At 39.1% G+C, this 27,348-nt stretch overlaps 1 protein-coding gene and 1 pseudogene across 1 annotated transcript in view; one reads left to right on the top strand and one right to left on the bottom strand.

Moving 5' to 3' along the window:
- Positions 1-27,348, bottom strand: part of GREB1L (GREB1 like retinoic acid receptor coactivator) — a 119,809-nt gene that overhangs the window by 28,533 nt on the left and 63,928 nt on the right. The window contains exons 14-16 of the mRNA XM_030760449.2: positions 26,193-26,390; positions 8,019-8,199; positions 6,064-6,256 (exon numbers count right to left, since the gene is read on the bottom strand). Coding sequence (XP_030616309.2) covers positions 6,064-6,256; positions 8,019-8,199; positions 26,193-26,390 — 572 coding nt within the window. The remainder of the gene's footprint in view (positions 1-6,063; positions 6,257-8,018; positions 8,200-26,192; positions 26,391-27,348) is intronic.
- Positions 17,112-19,389, top strand: LOC111181418 (tumor protein D52 pseudogene; annotated as a pseudogene).

Here is a 27,348-nt window from a genome sequence, read left to right as displayed (position 1 = left end):
CTTATATAACCTGATACCAACTCTACAATCATCTCTGAAGCACCAACTGAAATTTCCCTTCACTTCAAATGAACTTAGTATGTGATTAGTGGTATGGTGATATGCTTTCTTAAGGCAGATTATAACTACATCGATGGTTTGTTTTCTCTATCTTTTGTTCAGATTTTTTAAAGGAAGAGCATTTCTTAGGCTTGTAGAGTCAGAAGGTCAGATTTTTTTCCTTCTCGAAGCAGCTCTGTAAATTGATACATATGAGTTCTATAGAACTCGCTGGAGATCAAAAAACTCAAAAACGCCTCTATTACAGAAATTTTAACTTTTCTGATGTTATTTAATGATGGTGATTCTCTTGCACTTTTACAAACAAAATTCATTTTAAAGGTGAAATATATAGTTTTCTTCCTTCTAAAACAGAATACACAGTATTTAATCTATGCCCCTTCTTGATGATTCACTCATCACTATGAAAATGAATAACTATTTGGGGATGTGACACAAAGATTTCCTCAGAGGAGCCTGACATGTGTGACAAACTGCTTGTCCTTAAACTAAGTAGCTCCAGAATAATCAATAAACATTTTGAGTTCATGTATCTGGTGGGGTTTTTTAAAAATAGTTTTCCTTCCTCTGTTGTACACTACTTTTTCATAGTCATTTCTTCTTGCTGTCATGTTGCCTGTGCATTTTATTCTCACTTTTATGTGTTATTTATTATGTACTGACATTTTTCTTTAAACACTCTCCAACTCATAAAGGTTACACAGCAGCTTAAAATATATAAGACGAAATTAAGCAATTAGAGGAAGAAAAAGCAAGGGTAAGAGCAAGGAGACTGGGCCAGGGATGAAGTTAGTACTCTCAAAAATGCATCCCAGAAGTTTCTGCCGTTTTGTTAGAAGTGGAATGCGAATTTGGTTCTGAGCTTTTAAGTAACCCATCCAAAGAGATGAGCAATTGTGTCATTTATAAGGTCCATAAGATAAAAATAAAATACTATAATTGGCAGCTTTTAATTTTTTAAGCCCTACCCCCACCCCCCACCAAACCAGCTTATCCTGCTTATTGGAACAGGGTCTTATTTGAGAGTAAATATGCTTCATCAGAGCCTTACAGCAAAGATGGAGCGACATCTATAGTTTACTTGTTTGCTTGTTTCTTTCTGGATTCTTGGCTGCGTTCTGAATAGCTGTGTCAAATCATCATTTCAGGATGAAAGAAGTCAGTCACCTGAGTTTCCCTCTTTATCTCGACTTGGCACAGAGTAAGGGGAAAAGCTTTTTCTTACATGTATGTGGTTTTCACATTTCTTCTCATCCACAATCATGTTTCTTTGGGAAGATGTAAAATCCGACTCCAAGCCTGCTCCTTTCCCTGACAGCATTATAACCTGCTGAACGGGAAGCCTCCACCTGTTTTCATTTTTACTTCTCTTTCTCTTAGCAAAATGAGAGGGCAGCTTGTTAAATAGATGGCTTATCACCAACTGGAGCCAGTATGGTTTTAAGAACTAGAGCTACTAAAAATAAGAAGTGAATAGTTCCCCCTTTCTGTTGTATTTGCATTAAACTGTAAGTACAGACTTGTAAGTAGAAGTTAATGGGACTATCTTTTAAAATACGAGTTATCAAACTCAGAATGATGTTCCGCTAAAGAAACACACATCCCCAAGTATCACAAATCATAAGTGATACAATTTATTGAATCCTTGTATCTTTGGGGATAATGTCCCTTCTCTTAAGAAAAATATCTCTCCTCCCAAAGTCCTACCCTCTCAGTGACCCCCAGCTGCAGCCCTCCCTGTCCTTTCACTACGGTCTCTGCTTTTCCTCCAGCCAAATGCTCTGCTCTGTGGACACTGTTCCCTGGAAGGTCACCAAGGATTCCTGAGGCCAAAACCTCAGTCCTTGGCCTCACTGCCCTCTCAGCCGTTCTCTTCATTACTTTCTTCCATGATTTTATCTACACCAGCTGCTTCAGTGATTAGCATTTGTGAAATCTATTCCAAATCCTCATTGTAAAGCCCTAATCACAACTCCCACATTGCATTTGCGACTGTGCACTCGTCCCAGTCTTCACTCAGCCCACATCCGTCTCATCTGCCCTCCAGAGGTCCACCTTCCTCTTGACTTCTCTTTTCCAACTAAAGGCATTGCCTCAAAGATATCTCTGACCCTTCCCTGTTCCCCAATAAATAAATCCTAGAAGATTTACCATTTCTTCCATCCTTTGTATTTCCAGGACCACTATTCTGATTTAGGTTCTTGTTCATTCTAACCTGAATTATCAGAAAAGCCAGATGACACATCTCCCCCTTTCTAATCACTTTGACTTGGCCTCTATAGTTGATAACTTGCCTTAAAATGCAGCCTCTTAGTAGCTACTAAAGCTGAACTCAGAACTCAGCAATGTCACTCCCAAATGCGTACCCAACAAAAATGCATACATATGTCTACTAAAATGCTTAAAGCAGCACTATTTGAAATAAGTGAATAGGATGAATAAATGAATTGTGGTGAGTCACCCAGCGTAATCTATATACAGCAAAAAGAATGAATGTTTTATGACTCATGCAAAATATAGAAGAATCTCACAAACAATGTTGAGCACAGAAGCCAGATATAAGAGAGTGCCTACTGCATGATTCCATTTATATAAGGTTCAAAATGGGGCAAACCAAGACAGAAGAGTGCTTCCCTCTCGTGAGAGAGTGCCTGGCTTCTGGAGTGGTGCTAGCGTTCTAGTTCTTCATCTGGGTGCTGGTCCCATGGGTGTGCTGTTTGTGAGAATGCATCAAGCTGTACATTAACATTGTGAATATAAAAAATAAAAGAAATATGTATATTCTGCTATTTCTTTTTTAATTTATTTTTTTATACAGCCGGTTCTTATTAGTTATCCATTTTACACATATTAGTGTATACATGTCAATCCCAATCTCCCAATTCATCACCCACCCACCCCCCCCGCCACTTTCCCCTCTTGGTGTCCATACCTTTGTTCTCTCCATCTGTGTCTCAATGTTATTTCTAATAATACTATGCCCTTGCTAAAATATCATTCATGCCTGTGTAATAAGTGTAAGCTTTTCCAGCCTGGTCTCAAAGATTCCATATGTATATTTCCAGGTTTCTTTTCATCCCACTAAGTATTCTCTGAAAAATGTCTGATGCTTACTCCTCTGTGGTCCTGCCCGAGCTGTCTGCTGCCAGGAGTGGCTGCTCCCCTGTCTGCTCTGTCCTTCCTCTCCTCCAAGGCCCATCCCAAGTGCTCTGTCATCTATGTCGCTGTTCCTGATGCTCTCAAATGGGTAGGACTTCTTCCTCCTTTCAATCCACAGAGCACTTTGGTTTTCTGCAATTGTCTTACTCTACTTTGTTTTTATTTTGTTACATTTTTTGTTTTGTTTTGACAAATTGTATATATTTAAGGCGTACAACTTGATTTTTTTCTTTTTTTTTTTTTTTTTTTTTTGCGGTACGCGGGCCTCTCACTGTTGTGGCCTCTCCCGTTGCGGAGCACAGGCTCTGGACGCGCAGGCTCAGCGGCCATGGCTCACGGGCCCAGCCGCTCCGCGGCATGTGGGATCTTCCCGGACCGGGGCACGAACCCACGTCCCCTGCATCGGCAGGCGGACCCTCAACCACTGCGCCACCAGGGAAGCCCGATTTTTTTCTTTTTTAAAAAAATTGAGATATAATTGACATAAAATTATATTAGTTTCAGGTGTACAGCGTAATGATTTGCTATCTGCATATGTTGTGAAATGATCACCACAATAAGTTTAGTTAACATCCATCCCTCACCACACATGGTTATAATTCTTATTTTCTTATGGTGAGAAATTTTAAGATCTACTCACAGTATTATTAACTATAGTCACTTTGCTGTACATTATTTCCCCAGGAATTATCTATTTTATAACTGGAAGTCTATACCTTTTGACCACCTTCACCCATTTTGTCTACCCTCCAGCCCCCACCTCTGAAAACCACCAATCTGTTTTCTCTATCTATGTCTTATTCTACTTTGGAATAATAGTGGCTTTTATACGTACTTTGCTTTCTCCTTAAACCATCAGCTCTCTGTGTGTTCTTGGAAAGATCTAACACAAGCCCACAAGTGCTCACTAATATTTTTTGAGTCTACTTTCTTTGTTTTTCTCTATTATTCCTTCTTTAGGACATTGGCTTCAGGATAACTAAAGGAAGCTAATCACTAGAGCTTCGCCCCTAAATATGTAAAGTTGTTGTAAATTAGATTCAATGTTTTTACCTTTTCTCCATGCTCCTCTCAATGTCATAGTGATGATTTTTTTAAAACTTTAATTAGAATATAATAGCTCCCCACCCCTCAATTACTTTGAATATGATCCTGGGTATCATATCTCTAATCCACAAATACTTCACTAGATACCTCTAAGATTGGAAGTCTTTAAAAAATATAACCACAATACCATCATTATACTTAAAAAAATTAACCACAATCATAGGAATGACTTTTAAGGAAAATTATTTTAAACTTGTTTCTCTATTATTTCACATCAGGAGAAGACAAAGGGCAGAAGCTATGAGCCCATCTTCCTATCACTGGAGTGATCCCTCCCAGAAAAAGACTAAACCAACTGTTCAGGATAGGATAGCTCTCCTTTTTCCCCCCTAACAATATATTCAACTTAACATTTAGTTGGAGCCCTATCTGTTGGATTAAAAACACTGTTTCCTTTTATCAGTTCTACTGGCTATCCCATTCCATGTCAGGACAACTACTGGGGTAGACCCTAGGCACACCATACGGTTTTGGTTCAGAGGCAAAGGAACTCTGGCAGCCTCTTATCTCACCCATAACTTGCCCACCCAATTCATGGACAGAGCTAGGGTGGAGAAGATACCAGCAAAGTGAAAGCTCAAAGCAACCTCCTTGTGACAGTCAACACACCGAGACAGTTCTCACAAGGGAGGGACTGGTGATGCCAACGTGAGTCAGGGACCTGAGCTTGCTTGATTGTAAAGGACACACCAATACTCAAAGAGAAGGGCTCCAAGTCTTCTTACCTACTTCATAACAGAGTGAAATGCATTGGGTTGAAAAATAAAGTTATTCTTATGTAAGACATTTCTGGCCTCTTTTACTTAAACATGTTTATTTTAAAATATCTCACAGTTCAATATTTCTAAACAAAGGTTCTATTGCTTAACGGCTGATCTTTATTGTTTTTTAATAAAACTCATTTTTTTATTTGCTAATATATTTAGCTTACAGTTTATAGGTCACAGAAAATATCTTTTAAGTATTAGGGACTGGACCTGGATGTGTACAGTGCTGAGCTATTCTCAACGCATTAAATGATACTACTGAGTAATTTAGAGTGTTTTGTTTTGTCTGTGGAGTCCTAACCACTGGACCACCAGGGAATTCCTGTTTAAAGTCTTTTTTTTTTTTTCCTTTTTGGCCACACTGCGCAGCATGTGGGATCTTAGTTCCCTGACCAGGGATCAAACTCATGTGCCCTGCGCTGGAAGCACGGAGACTTAACCACTGGACTGCCAGGGAAGTCCCCTGAGTAATTTAGAGTAACAGTACCAGCATCTTCTGTTTCAACTAGAAGTCTGTGAGAATTGATTAAAAGGAAAAATTCAGTTGCTGGGAAGCATGAGACTAATTAACATATAGATATACATCTAGATCAGTAAGACTGAAACAAGAGGACAATAAAATTTCCAAGTTTTAGATTGGAATGAATCATTTAAAGGCACAAAGCTAATCCAGGATATTGAGGATGGTGTCAGCTGACATCACATTTTAGGGGGACAAACTATACTGGATAGACAATTTTGTATCTGCATGATAGCCCAAAAAAGAACCACCGAACCAAATTTACAGAGGACACTATTCACTAGTTTTTAGTGAATAATAATTGTAATTATATGGAACTTTTAGAAGAGAAAGCATTATGTTAGTTAGTTTTTTGAACTCTTTTGCCATGACCATATTTTATTACAAGATTCTGCTCCCCAGGGGAACTGAGAACATGACTGTGTATCAGAGGGTAGAACAGAGACTCACTGTGCTGTCCAGCTGTATCCAGTGAACCTCGTTGTTGGCGCTGATTCGGGACTGTTGGGTCTGCAGAGTGTATGGGCAGGAGGTGACCTGGAGCACCAGGAGGTTGAAAGCTTCCAGAACCTCTCTGCAGTTAATGACTCTGTCAGCCAATCCATGGCCGGGTTCACCATGTGACAAAGAGCCCGAAATGACACTGTAGAAATATTGAAAGTCACATTAAAACCTCCTAATTTAACTGATTAGATGCAGAATCAGATATCAAAATGGAGGTGGTGTTTTAGCTCTTATTTTTCTGGTTCCTATTAATTGGGGGCAGGAACAGAAGCAACCAACATTAGATTTGGAAGGCAAAGAGGACCCACCTTCTTACCCCTTTCAGACAAATTTCAGGGATTTTTTTTTTCCTTTTTTAGTTTGTCGCTGATATACCTCAAAGTGTAAACTCAGTTATCCAAGCCAAGGATATCCAACTCCGTAGCTGAGGTGGATCACTTCAGTTTGAAAGCCCACCTGAATGAGGGAGCTCTCCATCAAAATATGATGCTTATAACTGTGCAATGATCTGTACCCCCAGAGAGGCCCCAAAGCTATAAGGAATCCCCTCTGTGTTAACACACTCTCCTTCCTCACTTGAAGCTGCTAGACCGTGGGGAAGACTCCTCCAGCCTCCTCCCCACGACCAACATTTTCATATCTCTGAGTCATTTTCAGTTCCGTTCAATGTGGAGGTATCCCCACCCCACCCCTCTCCCTCTCTCCCTCTCTCTCCCTCTCTCTCTCTCTCTCTCTATCTATATACATATATATATGTATATTCAGAAAAGTAATCTCAAGGCCCATGAGGATTAAATACAGCGAGATCCAATGTGTAATCCTCAGAGCTATTACCCCAAACTTTCAAAGATGAGGTATACAAGGTCAGTGAGCTATTTCTGCTCATAGAACATAAGCAGTAACTGAACAAGGTGTGGGCAAAATTTCTTTTCTTTATCTTTCCTTCCTCCCTCTCTCCCTTCTTTCCTTCCTTGCAAATCTAACAAGTTATACCAGGTCTTATTTACACCTACATATGGCTCTGGACTTCAGATTATGGAGTACCAAACACATTCTGGCTTCTGAACAATTCTGACATTTCTACCACAGATCAAAAAAATTCCAGATGCCTAACCTCAGTGTGTCCTGAGGAAAGAAAATCTATGAATGTTTGATGATGCCTGAAATTTCCCTCCCTTGACGTGGTGAGGACAAACCATGATATGTAATATTTGACAACTATTTGCCCTTAAAAAAAAACAACAAAAAACAACTACTTGCTTTTTTCAATCCATAGGAACAAAGATACCCCCTACTAGATAAGTACTGTGATTTGATCTGACTCCGTCACACTACACAAACTGTTATTTCATTAATAAGCCCATAAAGAGATAGGATGGTCTCTTGTTTAAACAGGTAGATTGCGGAAGGTTTTGGATCTGCTCTCAGATCATTGAAGTGGCATCTCCACTGCTGCTAAAGGGAAGAGGGAAGAGAGAAAGGCAAGGAAGAGGAGAAATGGCAGGAAAGGAAGGAAGAGAGGACAAGGAAAAGGAGAAAACGAGAAGAACCACGAGGAGGAGAGGGGGTGGGCGGGAAAGCACATGGCCCTTCTGGGAGCTCACTCACCGCGACCCCCTTGTTGCCACCCTTTCGCTGAAGCAGCTGAGTCCCACAATGCTCTTAAGACCGGATTTTAACAGGAATTTGTAAATTCGCCCACAGTATAGTTAAAATAAAATCAACATTAAAGTGGTAAGAAAAGTTGAGAAAGCAAGGAAAGGGTGGGAATAAGTTAACCATGAGAAGATGCCAACTGGTAGGGTCCATGGTCTTTCAAATCACCACCTTGTAAATTATTTAGTACATGACCATTACTGCTGTAGAAGAAATATTGTATTTGCTCACTCTGAAGCAATCACCTCGTTAGTTCCACATGGGAGTTGTCATGAACTAGCACAAACAGTGTGTACGGGTTCTGTTTCACCCTTCTCATAAAAACTTCAAACTTGGTTTGAATCTCATTGTCTAGACGAACAACATATTTCTCTGCTCTCTGATAGGCTGTCCCATTTTCCTCCAGACCCAAGTCTACAAGGACACCTGCCAAGAAGAAAAAAGAGTTTATCTTTTTTACACACATGTCTATGAGATTAAGTTTAGTACTGATATACTGGGTGCTAACCATATACAGAGGTTTACAGGGCAGATAGTTTTCCTTTTCCATATTCCCCACAACAGTTCTGAAGAGGAAATATCAGGTTTCCTTTTCTTTAGAATACCGCACCCCACCTCCCATACTTCATGCAAATGACAACAGGGACTGACCTGATACGTTAAGTAGAAGCTTGAATGTACGAGACCTCTGTCTAATTAAATTCTATTTATATGTGAAATATAAACTTATATTTATATGTGAATTTAATTATGTCTAGTTAAATTCTATTTATCTGCTAACAGCTACTATAGGCCACTTGGAAAAAATGAAGCTTTGGACCAGAGCTCTTGGCCAAATTGATATAATCGTGTAAATCTTCCTTACCCCAAATTTAGCGACAAAACACATATAAGAAAAAAGGAAAATAAAATCTGATGTCCAAAGATACATCGCTAGATCGTGAGCTTTTTTAGGTAGTATTTTACTCATTTTATATAGTGACAATGTTGCACAGTACCTAGAGTATGGGGTGCCCTCAACGATTATTGGATTATGTACCAAATTAATAGAATGAACTGGATTACTCAAGATAATTATATTGTCAAAATGTTAGAAACTGTAAAACTTGTACTGTATCATCATCTCTGTCTATAGTAAAATTATTTCTACATACAAACATCTAAAATAGTTCTAGGCACATGAAGCTGTTGTTGGATACAAATCCTCCTTTAAAATGAAGAGACAAAGTGGCAATTATGTGAGGTGAAGTGTGTGTTAACTAACCTTATTGTGGTGAACATTTCACAATACATACATGCATGAAAACATCACACTGTATACCTTAAACTTAGACAATATGTTAATTATAGCTCAATAAAGCTGGAAAAAAAACACTGCTCCCAAACAAGGGTGCACAACACTCCCCTGCCCAAGACACTCAGCCCTCTGAGAGGAGAGCCTTGTCACTCAAGCCCATGATCCTCCAGGCAGAAGGAACCAGAAGACTGATTAGGGTTAGATATGTCACATTTGGGGGTTAGATATGGTCCTCCAAGGATATCTATTTAACATCCAATATCAGCCACATCTACCAGTTCCAACTGTGTGGAAAAAAATTTAAATTAAAAAAGATAAACAAGTTAAGTGAAGAGACTTTTATGAATTATGTTGACTTAGTTTTGTTTGTCTAGTTTTTCTTTTCATATAAAACCAGACTAATTAATAGCTATATGCAATTAGCATCTAGATGCCGTAATCCTAATAGCTCTAAATGGTATAAAAGAAAAAGGAGGGCTTCCCTGGTGGCGCAGTGGTTGAGAGTCCGCCTGCTGATGCAGGGGAAACGGGTTCGTGCCCCGGTCCGTGAAGATCCCACATGCCGCGGAGCGGCTGGGCCCGTGAGCCATGGCCGCTGAGCCTGCGCGTCCGGAGCCTGTGCTCCGCAATGGGAGAGGCCACAACAGTGAGAGGCCCGTGTACCGCAAAAAAAAGAAGATAGGAAAAATGTTTTACCGTATGAAAAATTCATCATACCAGAAAAGGTAAACAGAAAGGTAATTTTGCTTTCAAACTTTTTTCATCAGGAGCCTTTACTCAGAGATTGTTTTCAATTTCCACCCACGTGTAGTCAAATGATGTTGTGAATATTTCCAAAAGCAATTAATCAAACATTTAATTTGGCAAGTAGTCTGATTTTTTTGGAACGTGGATTGCTTATAAAATTTATTCAACATTCAATAGAGATTTACCGAACATCCATTATATATCAGGTACTATGTCAGGTATTGTGCTCAGCCTGGGGATACACAGGAGGGCAGGACAAACAAAGATCTTAATCTCATGGAGCTTATGATGGAGAAGATGGATATTTTTGGCAAGTGTCATGATGAGAGACAAAGTCCTCTGGTGTAGAGGAGGTGAGCATAGGCACAGAAAGAGGACCTACTTAATCTCTGGTGGTTTCTGTTTCCTTATTTGTAAAATAGGGAGAGTAGAACCAGTTGAAAATTAGTCTATATTTCCTAAGTTTATCCTTAGGAAATAAGCAGTGAGAGTTAGGAGGCTCTTAGTATGATAAGACCATAAATAATTCACAAAGAGGAAAATTGTATCTTATGGATACTTGAGTTGATCACATTTCAAAACAAATGAAATGCCGACCAATTGTATGCCTTTGACAGGTCAAGTCCATACATGCCCTTAATGGAAAGACAAAGTTCCATGAATCTCAGAGGTCATTCTCTCAGACATAACATGGTATATTAGTCTATGCTGCCAGCTGGCTCTGCAGTGGTATGTCTCGGTGCGGGGGAGGCATATCAGAGGTACTTGATCGTTTTATTTCTAACAGGGCATTTTTAGTATATGATCCTTACCTTTACATTTTGTTTTAGACTTGCTTTTAGTTTTAAGTTTTGTTTCTTTCCTGGTTATGAAAGTGATAGATACTCATCTTGGGAAAACTGGAAAGTATAGAGATATATTAAAAAAGAAAAAATCATCCAGGATTCTTTAACTCAAAATAAGCCACTGTGAACATTTTTGTGCATTCCTTCCTACTTTTTTAAAATGGATATTCTGCTACCTAGCTCACATTTTATAACTGTATATCCTGACTTTTTTTACCTATAACTGTAAAGTGAGAAACAAAACTCTCCACAACCAGTCTAATGATACAGTATTTATCCTTTCATAGAAGCTGGTGGTCTTACGCAGTGTATATTAAAATGTAAACAGAATATAATTCAATATTCCATTTTAATTCCTCTCTCCCTTCACAGCTTCTCCTTAGTAAATGTAAAACAAAAATGGATGTGGTCTCTTCCTTCAGAGGGCCTCTTTCAAGAGGTGTTAATGGCATCATTACAAGCATTTTATTTCAACTCAATAAAAATATCTTATGCTTTTACTATATTTAGAAATAAATGGAACCACCAATTACTGAAAAAAAGAGAGAGAGAAAGAAACAAAACTATCACTATTTACTAATAATATGTCTTGGTAGAAAACATAAAATAATCCATCAATAAATCAATTAAATTAATAAGAATTTAGTTAAGTTGATGGATTCAAAATCAATTTATAAAAATTAGTTGTATTTCTATATACCAACAGCAAACAGTTAGGAAATGTATTTTAAAAAAACTATTTTACAATGACGTCAGAAAATATTATCTATGAATAAATCTTATAAAAGGTGTATAAGACCTTTATGGAGAAAATGATGAAACTATTAATGACATTAAAGAAGACTTAAATTAGAAGCATATCATAAACATACAGTTAAAATTTTAAATTGTTTAAAAATGTATATGGCAGAGCAAAGAACCAAGAATAGTCAAGACAGACCTGAAGTAGAAAAGGTGGGAGAGATCTGCCTTACCAGAGACTAAGAATTATACAGCTGTATTAACAAGACAGTGGTTTTGGCATGGAGCAAACCCTGGAAACACACCCACATGCATATAAAACGGAGATTTATGATAAAGCTTGCAATGTAGATCAGTGGTAAAGGATAGGCTCTTCAACAGTCAGCACTGAAGAACCAAGAAATTATATTGGATCTTACCTGATATGCAAAGAAAAAGAAAAAGAAAAAAAAATTCAGGTGGATTGAAAACTTAAATGTAAAAGACAAAACTCTAAAAGTTTTAGAAGACAATAAAGGAGAATAACTGTGGCAACTCATAGAGGATTACTTAAACAGAAAAGGCCAAATGATAGATAAACTAAACTTAAGAAGGTCTATTCATCAAAGATATTATAAATAAAAAGACGAGCCTTCCAAATCTGTAACTAGTATTACTAAAAAGGATTAGTATTCAGAATACATAAATTACTCCTACAAATCCAAGAGAAAATGGGCAAAAAAAAAAAAAAAACTTTAGCAGGCATTTCCTAGAAGAAACCCAAATGGCCAATAAATATCTGAAAAGATGTTCAGCCTCATTAGTAATAAGGGAAATAAAAACCATAATAAAATGGAATAATACCACATTAATACAAATTTTTAAAAACAAGATAACTGTAAGAAAGAAGTGGATGAAAGAAAATACTTATGTACCTCATTTCTGCAAAACAAATTCAAGAAGGATAAACCACAACCTAAAGAGATTGGTTACCAGTAGGGGGATGGGTGGGAAAGGGGTGTATAGAAGGGAGAATGGGAATGAGTAGGTATGAGGAGGGGAAGACGCTTCTCTGAATATACCGTTTTGTATAGCTTTGACTCTTAGAACCATAGAACAAAGTTAATCAAGAATGGAGTAGGGGGTGGGGGGGCTTCCCTGGTGGCGCGGTGGTTAAGAATCCGCCTGCCAGTGCAGGGGACACGGCTTCGAGCCCTGGTCCGGGAAGATCCCACATGCCACGGAGCCACTAAGCCTGTGCGCTACAACTACTGAGCCTGTGCTCTAGAGCCCACGCTACTGAAGCCCGCGCGCCCAGAGCCCATGCTCCGCGACAAGAGAAGCCACCGCAAGGAGAAGCCTGTGCACTGCAACGAAGAGTAGCCCAGGCTCGCTACAACTGGAGAAAGCCCGCGCGCAGCATTGAAGACCCAATGCAGCCAAAAATAAATTTTAAAAAAAAAGAATGGAGTGGGGGGACTTCCCTGGTGGTCCAGCGGTTAAGACTCCGTACTCCCAATGCAGGGGTCCCGGGTTCGATCCCTGGTCAGGGAACTAGAGCCCACATGCCGCAACAAAGATCCTGAGTGCCACAACTAAGACCCGGCGCAGCCAAATAAATAAATAAATATTTAAAAAAGAAAAAAAAAAAAAGAATGGAGTGGGGCATGGGGGGTTGGGTGGGAGGAGGGGCAGGCAACATGGAATCCAAATGGTAACAAATGAAAACTAACATAACCACATTGATGGGGGGTGAGCATGAAAAGAGCAAACCTCAGTAAAACAAATCAGTGTTTTGGCTGGAAACCATAAGGCTAAAGACCAAAAGAATTGTATGGCAACACTTTAGCTGGCAATCTGTTTTCTCACAGGGGTGTGGGTTAGCAATTGTGTAACTTCTAGGAAAAAAAATCAAAGAAGTGAATATGTACATTATAGATAACAAGAATCAGGTTTCTCCCTGTCAGAGAAAGAAGTTACAAATAGAGAAATGGGGAAGGACTAAAATGAACCTTGCAGTGTTCACATGGAATTGGAGATAGCAGTTAAAGTCATGAAAAACAAGGTAAAATTGAAGACATGTCCCAGGTTGCAGGAGACTAAGAGGACAAAAGAACTGAATGCAATGTTTGATCCTGGATTGAATCCTGGAATGAAAAATGACATTAAGGGAAAACTAGTGAGGTCTTTAGTTGGTTAATAGTTTTGTTCCAGAATTGATTTCCTGTTTTGATCATGGTACTAGGGTTATATAAATTCTCAACTTTAAGCAAAGCTGATGAAGGGTTTATGTGAACTCCCTATTTTTTAACAGCTTTATTAATATATAGTCCACATACATTTCATCCATATAAAATGTGCAATTCAATAGCTTTTAGTAAATTCACAGAGTTGTACAACAATCACTACAAGCAATTTTAGAACATTTTCATGAAACCCCAGACCCTTTAACCGTCATCCCTCAATTCCCCCCTCAGTCCCCCAGCCCTAGGCAATTACCAATATATTTTCTTTCTCTATAGGTCTGCTTGCTCTGGACATTTAATGTAAATGGAATCATAACAATATCTGATCTTGTGTGACTGGCTTTTTTCACTTGGAATACCGTATTCAAGTTTCATCCATGTTTTAGCATTCATCAATACTTCATTTCTTTTTATTGCTGAGTAATATTCCATTGTATAGTTTACTACATTTTATATATCCATTAATTATGGACATGATAGACATTTGAACTGTTTCCACTTTTTGGTTATTATGAATAATGCTATTGTAAACTTTTGTGTACAGGTTTTTTGTGTGGACCTATATTTTCACTTCTCTCTCATTTCATATCTAGGAGTAGAATGGCTGGATCATATGGTAACTCTTTGTTTAACCATTTGAAGAACTGCTAGACTGTTTTCTAAAGTAGCTAAACCACTTACATTCCCACCAGCAGTGTATGAACTTCCAGTTTCTCTTCATATTACTTGTTATTGTCTCTCTTTTTGCTTATAGCAATCCTCATGGGCATGAAGTAGTATTCATTGTGGTTTTGATTTTCATTTCTCCAACTGCCTAATGGTGTTGAGCATCTTTTCATGTGCTCTTTGGTCATCTGTATATCTTCTTTGGATATGTGCCCATTCAGATCCTTTACCCATATCTTAATTAGGCTATTTGTCTTTTTATTATTGAGTTATAATAGGTCTTTAAATATTATAGATATGTCTCTTATCAGACATATGATTTGCAAATAATTTCTCCCATTCTGTGGGTTCTCTTTTCATTTTCTTGATGGTGTCCTTTGAAGCACAAATGTTTTTAATTTTGATGGTGTCCAGTTTATCTATTTTTGTTGTTGGTGGTGGTGGTGGTGCTCTTGGAATCGTATCTAAGAAATCGTTGCTTGATCCAAAGTCATGAAGATTTACACCTATGTTTTCTTCTAAGAATTTTATTGTTTTAGGTCTTACATTTAGGTCTTTGATCTATTTTAAGTTACTTTTTGCCTGTGAGGTAAAGGTCCAACTTCATTCTTTCACATGTGGATATCAAGTTGCCCCAGCACCATTTGTTGAAAAGATTACTTTCCCCATTGAATGGTCTTGGCACCCTGGTCAAAATTCAATTGACCATAAATAGCAGGGTTTATTTCTAGACTCTCTCAATTCTATCCCATTGATTTATATGTCATCTTTATGCCAGTACCACAATGTCTAAATGCTGTACCTTTGTATTAACTTTTAAAATGGGGCAGTGAGAGTCTTCCAACTTTGTTCTTCTTTTTAAATATTGTTTTGGGTATTCCGGGTCCCTTGAATTTCCACATGAATTTTAGGATCAGCTTGTTAATTTATGCAAAGAAGTCAGCTGGGCTTTTGATAGGGAATGCATTGAATCTGTAGATCAATTTGGGGAATATTGCCATCTTAAAAATATTAATGTCTTCCAATTCATGAATGTAGATTACATTTATTTAGGTCTTTTAAAATTTCTTTCAACAATGTTTTTTAGTTTTCAGAGTATAAGTTGTACACTTCTTTCATCAAATATATGCCTAAGTATTTTATTCCTTTTGATGCTATTATAAATGGATTTTTTTTAAGCCAGCATATTGTGATAATTTTCTTTTTTTTTTTAACATCTTTATTGGAGAATGGAATTATTTTTAAATGTCATGTTTGGATCTCTTGTACTGTTTCTGTGACTTTTCTGAAGATATAAAATCATTTAAAAATTAAAAAAACTTAAAAATAAGCATGACCATATCAAACATTTGCAACTGAAACACATGCATCACTAGTGGGAATGTAAATATAACCAACCACCTTGGAAAAAATTAGCATTATTTAGTAAGGTTGAAAGTGTACATAACCTATGCCCCAACAATTCTTCTCTCAGAGAAACTCTTGTACATGTGTACCAGCACTGTTTGAAATAGTAAAAGACTAGAAACAACCTAAATGTCCATCAACAGGAGAGATGATTTTTTTTAAATGTGTGTTATATTCATTTAATAGAATACTAAAAAGCAGTAAAATTAGTGAATTATAGCTATATATAACAACAGGATTAATCACAGGAATGTAATATTGAGTATAAAAAGTAAACTACAGACAAATGCACTTACAAAAAGGTTTAAAGTATACAAAATTAAACAATATATTGTTTAGGAGTTATGCACTATGGCAAAACTATAAATAAAACAAGGGAATAATAAACACAAAATTCAGCATAATAGTTACCCTTGAAAGAAGACGAATGTTAGCATCAGGAAGGGGAACAAGAGTCTTCAGTAAGTTATTTTGATAGGTACACGGGTGTTCACTATATTGTGATTTTTAATACCTCATAAAATTTATAAATTTGATCTATTCAATATTTAAAATTTCTTAAATTTTCTTTCTACTTTGAATACTATAGAAAAGCTGAAAGACTAGTGCAATAAATACCTGTATACCCTTCAATTAGTTTCACCAATTGTTAATATTTTGGTACATTTGCTTTTTCTCTTTATTACTTTTTATTCATTGTTGTTATTATTGCTGAATAATTTAGAATATATAATATTCACCCTTATATACCTCAATATGTATTTCTTAAGAGCAAAGGCATTCTCTTACATAACTAAAATACCATTATTACATCCAAAGAATTGAACTAACATTGATATAATATTCTCTAGTACACAGCATACATTTGGTTTTTTTAAACTAATTTTTATTGGAGTGTAGTTGATTTACAGTGTTAGTTTCTGCTGTACAGCAAAGTGAATCAGTCATACATATACATATATCCACTCTTTATTAGATTCTATTCCCATATAGGTCATTACAGAGTACTGAGTAGCGTTCCCTGTGCTATGCAGTAGGTTGTTATTAGTTACCTATTTTACATATAGTAGTAGATATGATTTTCACGAATTGTCCCAGAGCTGTGTTTTTTACTTTTTATTTTTAGGTGTAAGATCCAATCAAGAATTAAGCATTGTACTTGCTTGCAGTGTCTCTTTATTCTGTATAATTAAAACAGCTTCCCTGTCTTTTTTCTTTTTTCTTTTTTGGTCTTTTCATCGATATTTTAAAAATGCAGGCTAGTTGTTTTGTAGAATGTCACACAATCTGGATTTTTCTGATAGTGTCCTTGTGATTAGATTCAGGTTAAACATTTTTGGCAATTATACTTCATAGGTAACATCATGTACTTCCCCTTGTTCATAATGTCAATCTGTCCCATAATGGGAGATGGCGAAGTTTGATTGCATGGACATGGTACTGTCTACTGCCAGGTCTCTCCATTGTAAAGATGCCTTTTCCTCTTTGTAATTTTTAATATGTGGGATGACACTTTGAGACTGTTTGAATATTTGTTCCTGAATACATTTTACCCAATGGTTTCAGTACCCATTGATGATACTTGCCAGAATCAATAATTATACTGTAGGGCTTCCCTGGTGGTGCAGTGGTTGAGAGTCTGCCTGCCGATGCAGGGGACACAGGTTCGTGCCCCGGTCCGGGAAGATCCCACATGCCACGGAGCGGCTGGGCCTGTGAGCCATGGCCGCTGAGCCTGCGCATCCGGAGCCTGTGCTCCGCAACGGGAGAGGCCACAACAGTGAGAGGCCCGCGTACCGCAAAAAATAAAAGAAAGAACACAGGTCTTTGTTCACTGAGCTTAATGCTCCACTACATCATCCTACTTACTATATTGGTAGTGCAAAACAGGGATTTCTTAATTCTGTTATTTTCTTATGTTGATTAGCTGGTACTCTTTTATAAAGGAGAGCTTGCGTCCCACCCCTCACTCCTGCCCCTTTTATTTTTTTTAGCATTACTGTGGACTCATGGGCTTTACAAAAATCCAGTAGGTTACAATCCACTGCCATCATTCCTTTAGATGCCCCAAATTACCAAGTTTGGACAGCAAAGTCTCCTTCAAGCAGGCTGCTGTGTCCTTTCGACATGCCTCCATCGATCTTTGAGTACTTTCGCACTTTCTGGAAACCAAGATTCCAGACTGTTCCTACCTCAGAGCTGGTATAATGGGGAATGGTATTTATAACCTAAGATCTAGATGCTAAATGTGCACACACACACACATTTGATACTAAAATATCATTTTATTTTATTTATTTATTTTTTTTGCGGTACGCGGGCCTCTCACTGCTGTGGCCTCTCCCGTTGCGGAGCACAGGCTCCGGATGCGCAGGCCCAGCGGCCGTGGCTCACGGGCCCAGCCGCTCCGCGGCATGTGGGATCTTCCCGGACCGGGGCACGAACCCGTGTCCCCTTCACTGGAAGGCGGACTCTCAACCACTGCGCCACCAGGGAAGCCCTCTCTTGATGTTTTTTAATAAAGAATTTTATTTCTAAATTTTTCATTTCTAAGTTTTATTTCTTGTTCTTCCTGTCAAGAAGACATCCTAAAGAAAAATAAAACTATTCTTAGTTTTAGCTGTTCATCTTCCCTTGGGATCGAATTAATTTCTCTGAAGTTTTGGTATGCAAAAATATTCTAATGCTTAAAAGGAAATGAAAATCATGCTTAATTTTTGCCTGATTTTATGGGTTTGTTATAACTGCTTTTACTGATATGTCTTCAGATCCCTATTACAAAAAAAGTAGAATATAAATTGCTATTGTTTTTTAAAAAAGGAAATGAAAATCCAGAAAATATTAAATCATTAGAGCATGCTGAAGTTTTAAGTATTATAACAATGGACATTCCTTCACCCTGGCTGTCTCTTTTCAGCAAATAACCTGGGAGGAGGACAGGAGGAGGGTGGCGGGCAGGGAGGCCAAGCAAGGACTCGCTGCCAGTGGGTGGGAGACACGGATCGCGGCGAGCAAGGTCTACTGAGAACAGACCCAGTACCCGAGGAAGGAGAAGATGTTGCTGCCACTATCGGTGCCACTGAAACCCTATCAGAGGAGGAGCGAGAAGAGCTAAGAAGAGAACTTGCTAAGGTAGAAGAAGAAATCCAGACTCTGTCTCAAGTGTTAGCAGCAAAAGGAAAGCACCTAACAGAGATCAAGCGGAAACTTGGGATCAATTCACTACAGACACTAAAACAGAACATTGCCAAAGGGTGGCAAGGTGTGACAGCCACGTCTGCGTACAAGAAGACCTCTGAAACCTTAGCTCAGCCTGGACAGAAGGCTTCAGCTGCTTTTTCATCTGTTGGATCAGTCATCACCAAAAAGCTGGAAGATGTAAAAAACTCCCCAACTTTCAAATAATTTGAGGAAAGGGTTGAAAACTTAAAGTCTAAAGTAGGGGGAACCAAGCCTGCTGGTGGTGATTTTGGAGAATTCTTGAATTCGACTGCAAACGCTAGTTCTACCACCATGGAGCCTCTTCCAGAAGAGACACAGGAGAGCCTGTGAGATTCCACCTTTGTTCTGCTACTCGCTGCCAGACGCTGCAAGCGAGATCCAAGCACATCTTGTCAACATTCATTGCCATGAATTTCCACCAGATGTGCTTTTGTTGAACTTTACATATTCCTTTGACCAAATAGTTTGTGGGTTGAACAACGTAAAAATATCTTAACCTCTATTCCTGGGAGACGCCCTTTCATGTGCATTTAAGGCCCTTTATTTAGGAAATATCATTATAAAAACACATATAGTACCTGGAGATCCTCACTAGAATGACCTAAGAAGCTGTGGGTTATCATAATTGCTTTCCTACTTTACAAAATTGCTCTGGATCTGGGATACCAGTTTGATCTTTGTCTTCTATACAATTTTCTTTTTTCCTCTTTGAATCTCTGTATATTTGATTCCTACATAAGATTGCTCTTTAAAATTTTCTGTATCCTGGTTATTAAAAGTTTTGGCAAAATGTTCTTTACCTCCAAGGGAAGAACTACCAGCTACAAAAAATATTTCAAAAACATATTGTTTTGGTATAAGTTATCTTATATCTTGGGTGTTTGAAGACACCAGACTAAATATTCAATTGGTTATAGTTTTGTAAGTGACAATATGTACAAGTAATTCAAAATCCTAGGCGACTTGAGAGTGGAGCCCTCACATCCTTGTTTATCACCATCTGTGACAGTAACCATTTTAGTGTCATGGTTATTATGCCACTTATAGCTACTTATTTTTCACCAGATTAAAATTTTAGTTTTGGAGTAAATTGTAAGTTAACATTCTGAATCAAGCATATTGTATTATCAATACGTTGAAATATGAACACTCTCCTCAAATGTTCAGTTCAAAAGCCTGAAAGTTTTTAGATCTAGGTAGCTGAAAAGTGCTAAAATCAATCACATTAGGGGAAACATTGTTGTCTTCATTTAATTCATTTAGCAGCATTTACAGTAAGTAGCACACCAAGTTATATGACTAATATAACTTGAAAAAATTTTATATTAAGGGGTTGGTGATAACTCCTGAGGATTTAATGCATTAATAAAAATCAACTCATCATTTTCTACTTACTTGTTTTCAGTGTGTTAGAAATTACAAAATGATACTGTAGATATTGTCCCCTGCTTTAAAAACTGTCAGGGCTGAATGAACCAAAGCCTCTGGAAGTATCTGCATGGAAGCCAAGGTACTCTATTAATGCTAATGGCTACTTACTATCTTTTCCTTATGCTGTGTATGGTTATGGCCTACAATGTTGTATTTGTTATTTATCAAGTTGTGATTGTTTTATTATTGTTTAAGCCAAATGTTAATTGCCAAGCTTGGAGTGACCTAAAGCATTTTTTAAAAGCATGACTAGATTTACTTTGGGATAAATGATTTTATCCAAATCTGAAAAGCTACAAGTGTTGATTGTTATAAAATATTGATAACATGCTGCCATTCTTGATTGCTGGAGCTTTTGTTAGCACTTCAGATGCAACTGAAACTATGCTCTATTACATGTGAAAAGCTTAATAAATTCTGTATATCAGTAAAAGAAAAATAAATATATAACCTGGGAATTGAAACGGCTGGTTAAAATTCCAGGTAATTGTTTTCGGTGCCCATTGCTCTGGTGGTCCCACTGTTTTCTGGTGGCCTGGCTGGCTCCCTTCTGTCCTCCCAGTGGGAGAGAATTCTCTAATTTGGGTTCGGTGAGACTTCTCTGTGTGGGTGTATGACTATGCTGTTTGTTTGGGTCAAGGAGGAAAGCAGCACTAGATCTGCACAAGGAGAGCATTCTGAACACACAGATACAACTTCAGAGCCCTGTGTGACTGACAGATACATCTGTTACATACCCATCTTAAGGGCTTTACTCTTGGCCAAAGTAGGTTTGCGAAACATGGTTTTAATGGCTGAATTTGTTTTTGCCACAGGACTGCCACATCTTAAATATTAATTACTTCTATGTCTTCCTCTTATTTATTTATTTATTTCAGCTGTGCCACACGGCTTGTGGGATCTTAGTTCCCCACACAGGGATTGAAACCAGGCCACGGCAGTGAAGGCACCAAGTCCTAACCACTGGACCGCCAGGGAACTCCCTATGTCTTCCTCTTAAAATAGATTTTAACTTAAAATTCAACAGAACGTTACAAAACTTCAGTTCAACACATTTGTTAAGTGTCTCCTGTGCCATAGACAAGACAGACCTATACCCTGAATATTTGCTTTCTAGCTGAAGAGAAAGATCATCAATAAACACACAGCCACTACACAGTCTTGAGTGTCGGGCTGGAGCACCACAGGGTACAGAGTAGCACTGGAGCATGACTTGTAGAAGGAAGGCTGGGAAAGGATGTGTCTTGGAAGCCAAAGGCACTGCAGTGCTTAAAGGAAGGAATGGAGGGCACCTGTGCTGTCAGGAGTCCAGGTAAGGACAGAAAAGGTCATTGGTGACATTGGTGAGAGTCCTAGAAGCGTGGCAGTGGGGAATGGAGGCCAGTTTGCAGGGTGTTGAGTGACTGGGAGTTGAGGAAATGAAGATGACAACAGACAACTCCCTCAGTAAGTCTGTCACTTAAGTCGAGGAGGATAAACTGGAGGGTTAGGTAGGATTAACAGAGGCTTGCTTGTTTTGTCTCTGAGGGAGTGGGGCAGGTTAAAACTGATGGAATGAGCTCCAGGAGGGAAGGAAATGGAAGGTGACAATGAGAGAGGAGATCATCAGAGTGTGAGGTCCATGAGAATGAGGACAGCACGGCCTCCAGAGCAAGGTGGGAGAAGCAGGCTTACACAGAGCAGGGCAGCTCTTCACTGATCAGGAAGGAAGGGGGAATGATGGGTGTATATGCAGGTAGGTTTCCAGATTTGGAAGGAAGTTTTTATCTGAAGTTTTCTTCCTCTGGGGGTGGGGGAGGGGAGAAATAAGCGGCATGGTCCTTTGCTAAGAGAAGGATGAGGTCAGAACTGTGAGTGAAACGGAGTCTGCAAGAGCCAGTCACCGTGGAGAGCGGGAGAGAGAGCCAACTAAAGAACCAGAAAGAATTTATGAGGCATCAATCGGAAAGGTTGATTTTTTTTCCCCACACAGTGTATGTTGCAAAGAAGTCTGTGGTCTGGTGTTGAGGTTGTTAGAATTTACAGTTCCAGGATCCAGGAGCGTCTGGGATATGACTAGGGGGCAGGCGCCTGATGAGCAGTAGAGGTAAAGGTGTTTGCAGATGAGAGCTTAACGCAGAGAAGCTAGGATTCGGTGGGGTCGTCCACTTGGAGGGGAGGTGGTGGCTGTGAGGCAGGTGCCAACGCTGTCTATAAACTAGGGGTGGGCACTGGGCAGCTACGACTTGGCTGGAAACTGACTTCACGGATGCTAATGTTAGGTACTTGTTCAGTTCTATTTGTACAGAGGAATCTCTGGTGTTTCCCTACTCCACCTCAGGGCAGAGTGCTTTCCTAGTACTTTCTTCCCTGGGATCCCACTCCCTGCTGCCTTTCTCACTTCCTTTTTTCCGCTTACATTTTCTGCTGACCAACAAGGAGACATAAGGTTGATGAGACCAAGAAAATACATTTCAGAAAGTGAAACTGCCTTCCTTTATCTCTTCTCCTCCCCTCCTAATCTCTCCCACTGCCTTAAAACCTATCTACGTATCAGCAGACGAAACTGTCTCTCTGGTTCTTTTATGATCAGGCATGTATTGAGGTGTCAAATTTACGTCATTCCCCTGAGCATGATAAAACTTCCTTGACTGGATACTTGTAGATCTGCTCCCATTTGCTGGGGGCTCCCACGGATACCATTTTAAAAGCAGGGAGGAGGAAAATATGGTGTCACTAATCCTTCCTGTTTTCATCCTACTCATGTGGAGTTGAAAGTGGCTTGCATTTTGATCGCATTTTGATAACCTAGTATTCTAATTTATAGAATTTGGAGCTTCTTGAATTAGAAGAACTATGCTACAACATCAGTCTGTAAAAAAAAATGACACTAAAACAAAAGAATTTCCTATGGTCTAAAAATTCCTTATGTTGCTTTTCCATTGATCACTGCAGCATTTACAAGTCCATCTGGGGCAAACCATTTCATTTCTTTTTTTTTTACCTTCCAATTCTTTCTGTAATGTTTTCTTTTGTCTTCTTTTCCTCCCTGTCTCCCTTCCTTAGTTAGAAAGTAAGTTAAATGCTTACTTTCTATGCTTCACCTTAGTGCTGAGTCTGCAACAACGTGATGGTTTCTATTTTCACCTTTTTCTTTCAGCCACACAAGGGCTGCCAAGGATGTGGCCTTTCTGCATGTCCTGGCTGCTTCTCCCTGCCTGGTGCTTTTCCTGGCAGGCTGGCTGCTGAAATGCTTCCTTTAGGGAAAGGCAAATGGAACCAGAGAGCAAAGCACTTGGACACTGGTGTTCCCTCTACCCATCCCTCCCCTTCCTCCCTCCAGCTCCCAGCTCTCCCTTCGAACCCTAACCCGTAGTTGAGCCACTACTGGTGCCAGGCCCAGGAGAGGCAGAAATGAGGCACCAGGCACACAGAGATGAGAAAACAGTCCTTGTCCCCAAAGCACTGCCCTCTGGACCTTAGGCAAATGTAGCTGTCCTTGATTCACATGGCAAAATATGAGGAAGCTGAATCAGATGACTTCTTGAGAATCCTCTGTGTTTTCATAGCAATGACTTTCAAGAGTTGTTTTAGTGGAGAATCTCTGCTCTGGACAATCTCTTTACACCTTAAAATGCTTCTGGTCCTTCGGGTTCTATCAACTGTGATGTGTTCCAAAAATACAAAGGTATTCAAATAAAAAAAGCAAATAAATTTTGGTGTTGTTATGATATGGAATATCATATACATTCATTATGAATGATGCTTACAAAAGCTTAATGATGTGGAAAAATGTGCCTACTATAATATCAGACATAGGCAGAGAAGAGAGCCTGGAACACTAGGTATTAAGTCATTTTAACAGTGATTATCCTTGAATGGTGGGATTATAAGTGTTTAAAATTTCCTACTTTCTTTTATTTTTCAAAATAAAGAAAACAACAACTCTGGTTTTTTGTATAATAAAAATGAGTACAGTTATTTAAAAATATATAGAAGTGATTGTTTCTGCAGCAAAAATTTTCAGTATGTATGCCAAGGCCAGATGTGAATAATTTTAAAAATATGCTTTGCCTTGAATTTTCTGAATCTCTCTGTAACACTGATTTTCTTGGATTCTAAGCTTATGTAACTAGTCAAATACCAGTCCTTTCTGAGGAATGATAATCTCAAAATACTCACTTTGGAAAAATCTGAGGGCGTTGAGAAGGGAAAAGGAAGGACCAATAGAGTTTCTCTATCTGTCAAAAATGCAGGGTTTTATTTAGGGTCTTGCATTGATTAAGAAAGGCGAAAATACAGGTCATCAAGAGGTTATTTGAGGAAAAGGCTCTGGGGAGAGTACAACCACTTGACCATGGATGATTTCACCCCTTGAAACAGGTGCTAAGATGACTTGGCTAGAGTATGACTGGGATATCAGATCACAAACTCAGGAAGGCCACAAATGCCCTTTGGTACAAGTAAAAAACCTACAAGAGAAGGTGCTCCCTCCATAGTAATAAAGTGGAAAATCCACAAGAAGTAGCAAAAATCTGGTTAATGCCTGGTGTGATGAAAGCCCCTCCATTTCCCTCAGTGGAGGGGGGCGGAAAGAAAATGACGAACGGCCAGTAGCTGAGGATGTCTAGAACTCACTCCGGTTTCTGGGAGAGCTGTGAGAGAAGGCATTTGACCGTCTCTGGCTAATTCACCTATAAGTCAATATTTCTAACAGGCCATTTTGTAACTTGTCATTCAAAATTTTAGAGGCTAAAACGCAGGTTGCATTGTTAACCAGGCGCTTGGGTCTCGACGAGGCATGGAAAGACTTTACATGTCTTAGTCATAGCCACTAAGAGGTGTTAAAGAGGGAAAAGCCTTTTGTTAGTCAGCTCATCTGGCCCATGGAACTTAGAATGAAAGATTTTTTGTACAGCTGTGCTAATCAAAGAGTGGTCTTCTGACCAGTTGCCCAGGTAGCCCCTGGTAGCTTGTTTGAAATGCAGAATCTGGAGCCCACCCAGACCTACTGAAGGGGAATCTGCAATTTAACAAGATCCCTAGTGATCTGCATGCACCCTAAAGTTTAAGGAGCACTGAATGACAGGTGTGGAACATATAAACTGTATTTTAAGCTCTTCTGAAGTTTTCTGCTTCCTGTTTTCAAATATATTGAAAATAAATTTTTTTACTGTGGCAAAAAGATTTATCCTCCAGTTAAAATCTGTGTGTGTGTGTGTGTGTGTGTGTATGTGTGTCTTCCCCCAGCTGAGGTACTCAGAAGCAACTTGACATTTATAATTTCTTTTTCAAACCTAGTTTACAAAGGCAGGCATTTTCAGCAGTCTCAATTTTCTAAATTCCTTATTGCTTCTTGTAATTCTAAGCAACTTTTATGTTTGAGAGGGATGTTATTTATCACAGACTTCTAAAATATTTGCTCCCTACCTTTTCACATTTTCTGGAAAAAAATTTTTTTCCTCTCTACTTATTCCCTTAAGGAAATTAGGAGAAATTCTAGCTTTGAATTTTTTTTAATGAGGTTTCTCATTGCTGACACAGGGGACGGCGTTCTGGTTTCTAGGCTGAAAAATCTGCTGGTAGTGTGCAAAAGGTACAAGAATCCTCCCATGAGAATGACTCACTGAGCCACAGAAGGACTTCAGGTGGCACAGACCCCGTCATCCCAGGCAGGGCTATCTTTGCCTTGAGGACATTTCTCTTCATAAATGAGTGGCCAGTTTCTAATCCACTGATGACATCACAGACTTAATAGAATCAGGCCCCTAAAAATGTTTGAATTAAGCCAAAGAAAGAGACAGAGGGAATCTAAGGCTGGATCTAGGTAGGGGGCCCTCTTTGAAAGTTCCATCCTACCTGATTGTCGAATCCGTTGAAGAGTTTGCTGGACCAGAACCTCTGATCTTGGGACAATGATGATGAAGTCCACTTTGCTGAAGTGGCCGAGGTCCAGGCTCTGGCTGCCGCTGTCTGCTATGGCACACACCTGGGACAAGAGTTTTCTGGCAACCGTAAGCTGCGGTTGATAAATCTGGAAGGGTTCATTATCTAGATCTAAAATTTAAGAAAGTCATAAGAACAAGATTAATTCACTTCTGTGATGGCCTCTATGACTCCATATAGGGACAAATAATACACATAGGGTAGAGTGATGCTCTATCACCAAGAATCCTCACTTTCTACCCTCACTCTCTATTGACTTTCAATAGATTTGCCCACTTTCCCTGACAACTTGGCTGAAAGGATGTGCTCAAGAGTGAATGTAGTAGTTTTACAAATGTATTATTTTAATATAAATTGTCTCACAAGGCATGAACTCAGCACCCCTCCCATGCCCAGAAATGGAGGGACAGACTGCACTCTGGCAGCTGGAGCCAGGACTCATCTCTGGAAAGGGGAAGAGTTTCCTGGTTTCTTTAGGACTATCAGCACAGGTCAGGTGCCTGAGCCCAGACCCAGTTCAGAGCTAATGCCATAACCATAATCATGCTGAGTTCCTTTGAGCTTTTCTGGATGGCACTGCAGTAAACATTTCCTCTCCAGCAAGTCAGTTGTAACATGGCTTGAAATTCTCCTCCCCATGACACTAACTTCACCTTTCTTCCCACTTGACTCCACTTTGCCAGTGCTTGTGACCTAGCAGGTGTGGGTGACTGTGGTCAACTCCCATGCTGATGCCTGTACTATCTGAAGAGACCTGACCCATGACATGGCCAGCTGGCTGCTCAATAGGTGACGTATTAGAAAAACATTGCCCAGATACTCTAACCAAGCCAGTAGCTTTTTATTACAAGTTATAATCAAGCGATCAATCTCTCTTACACATGCGTGCATGCACACGCATACATAATGAGAGACAGGCTTAGTCAGCTAAACACCTGAGCAGAAATATTTAATGCTTCTTGAAAGGGCTGGTTTTTATCAGGAACACATGTGGAAGTCTGACTGGAACACGCAAGGGCCCAATTAACCTGTGCTAATGAATGTTTTCTAAAATCAAGCTGCAATACTT

This window comes from Delphinapterus leucas, chromosome 14, assembly GCF_059928025.1.
Source record: "Delphinapterus leucas isolate spDelLeu-1000000601 "Yukka" chromosome 14, BTC_Dleu_Yukka2, whole genome shotgun sequence".
Lineage (NCBI taxonomy): Eukaryota > Metazoa > Chordata > Mammalia > Artiodactyla > Monodontidae > Delphinapterus > Delphinapterus leucas.
Note: the sequence above shows the minus strand (reverse complement) of the source record. Positions and strands in the feature narration are given on the sequence as shown.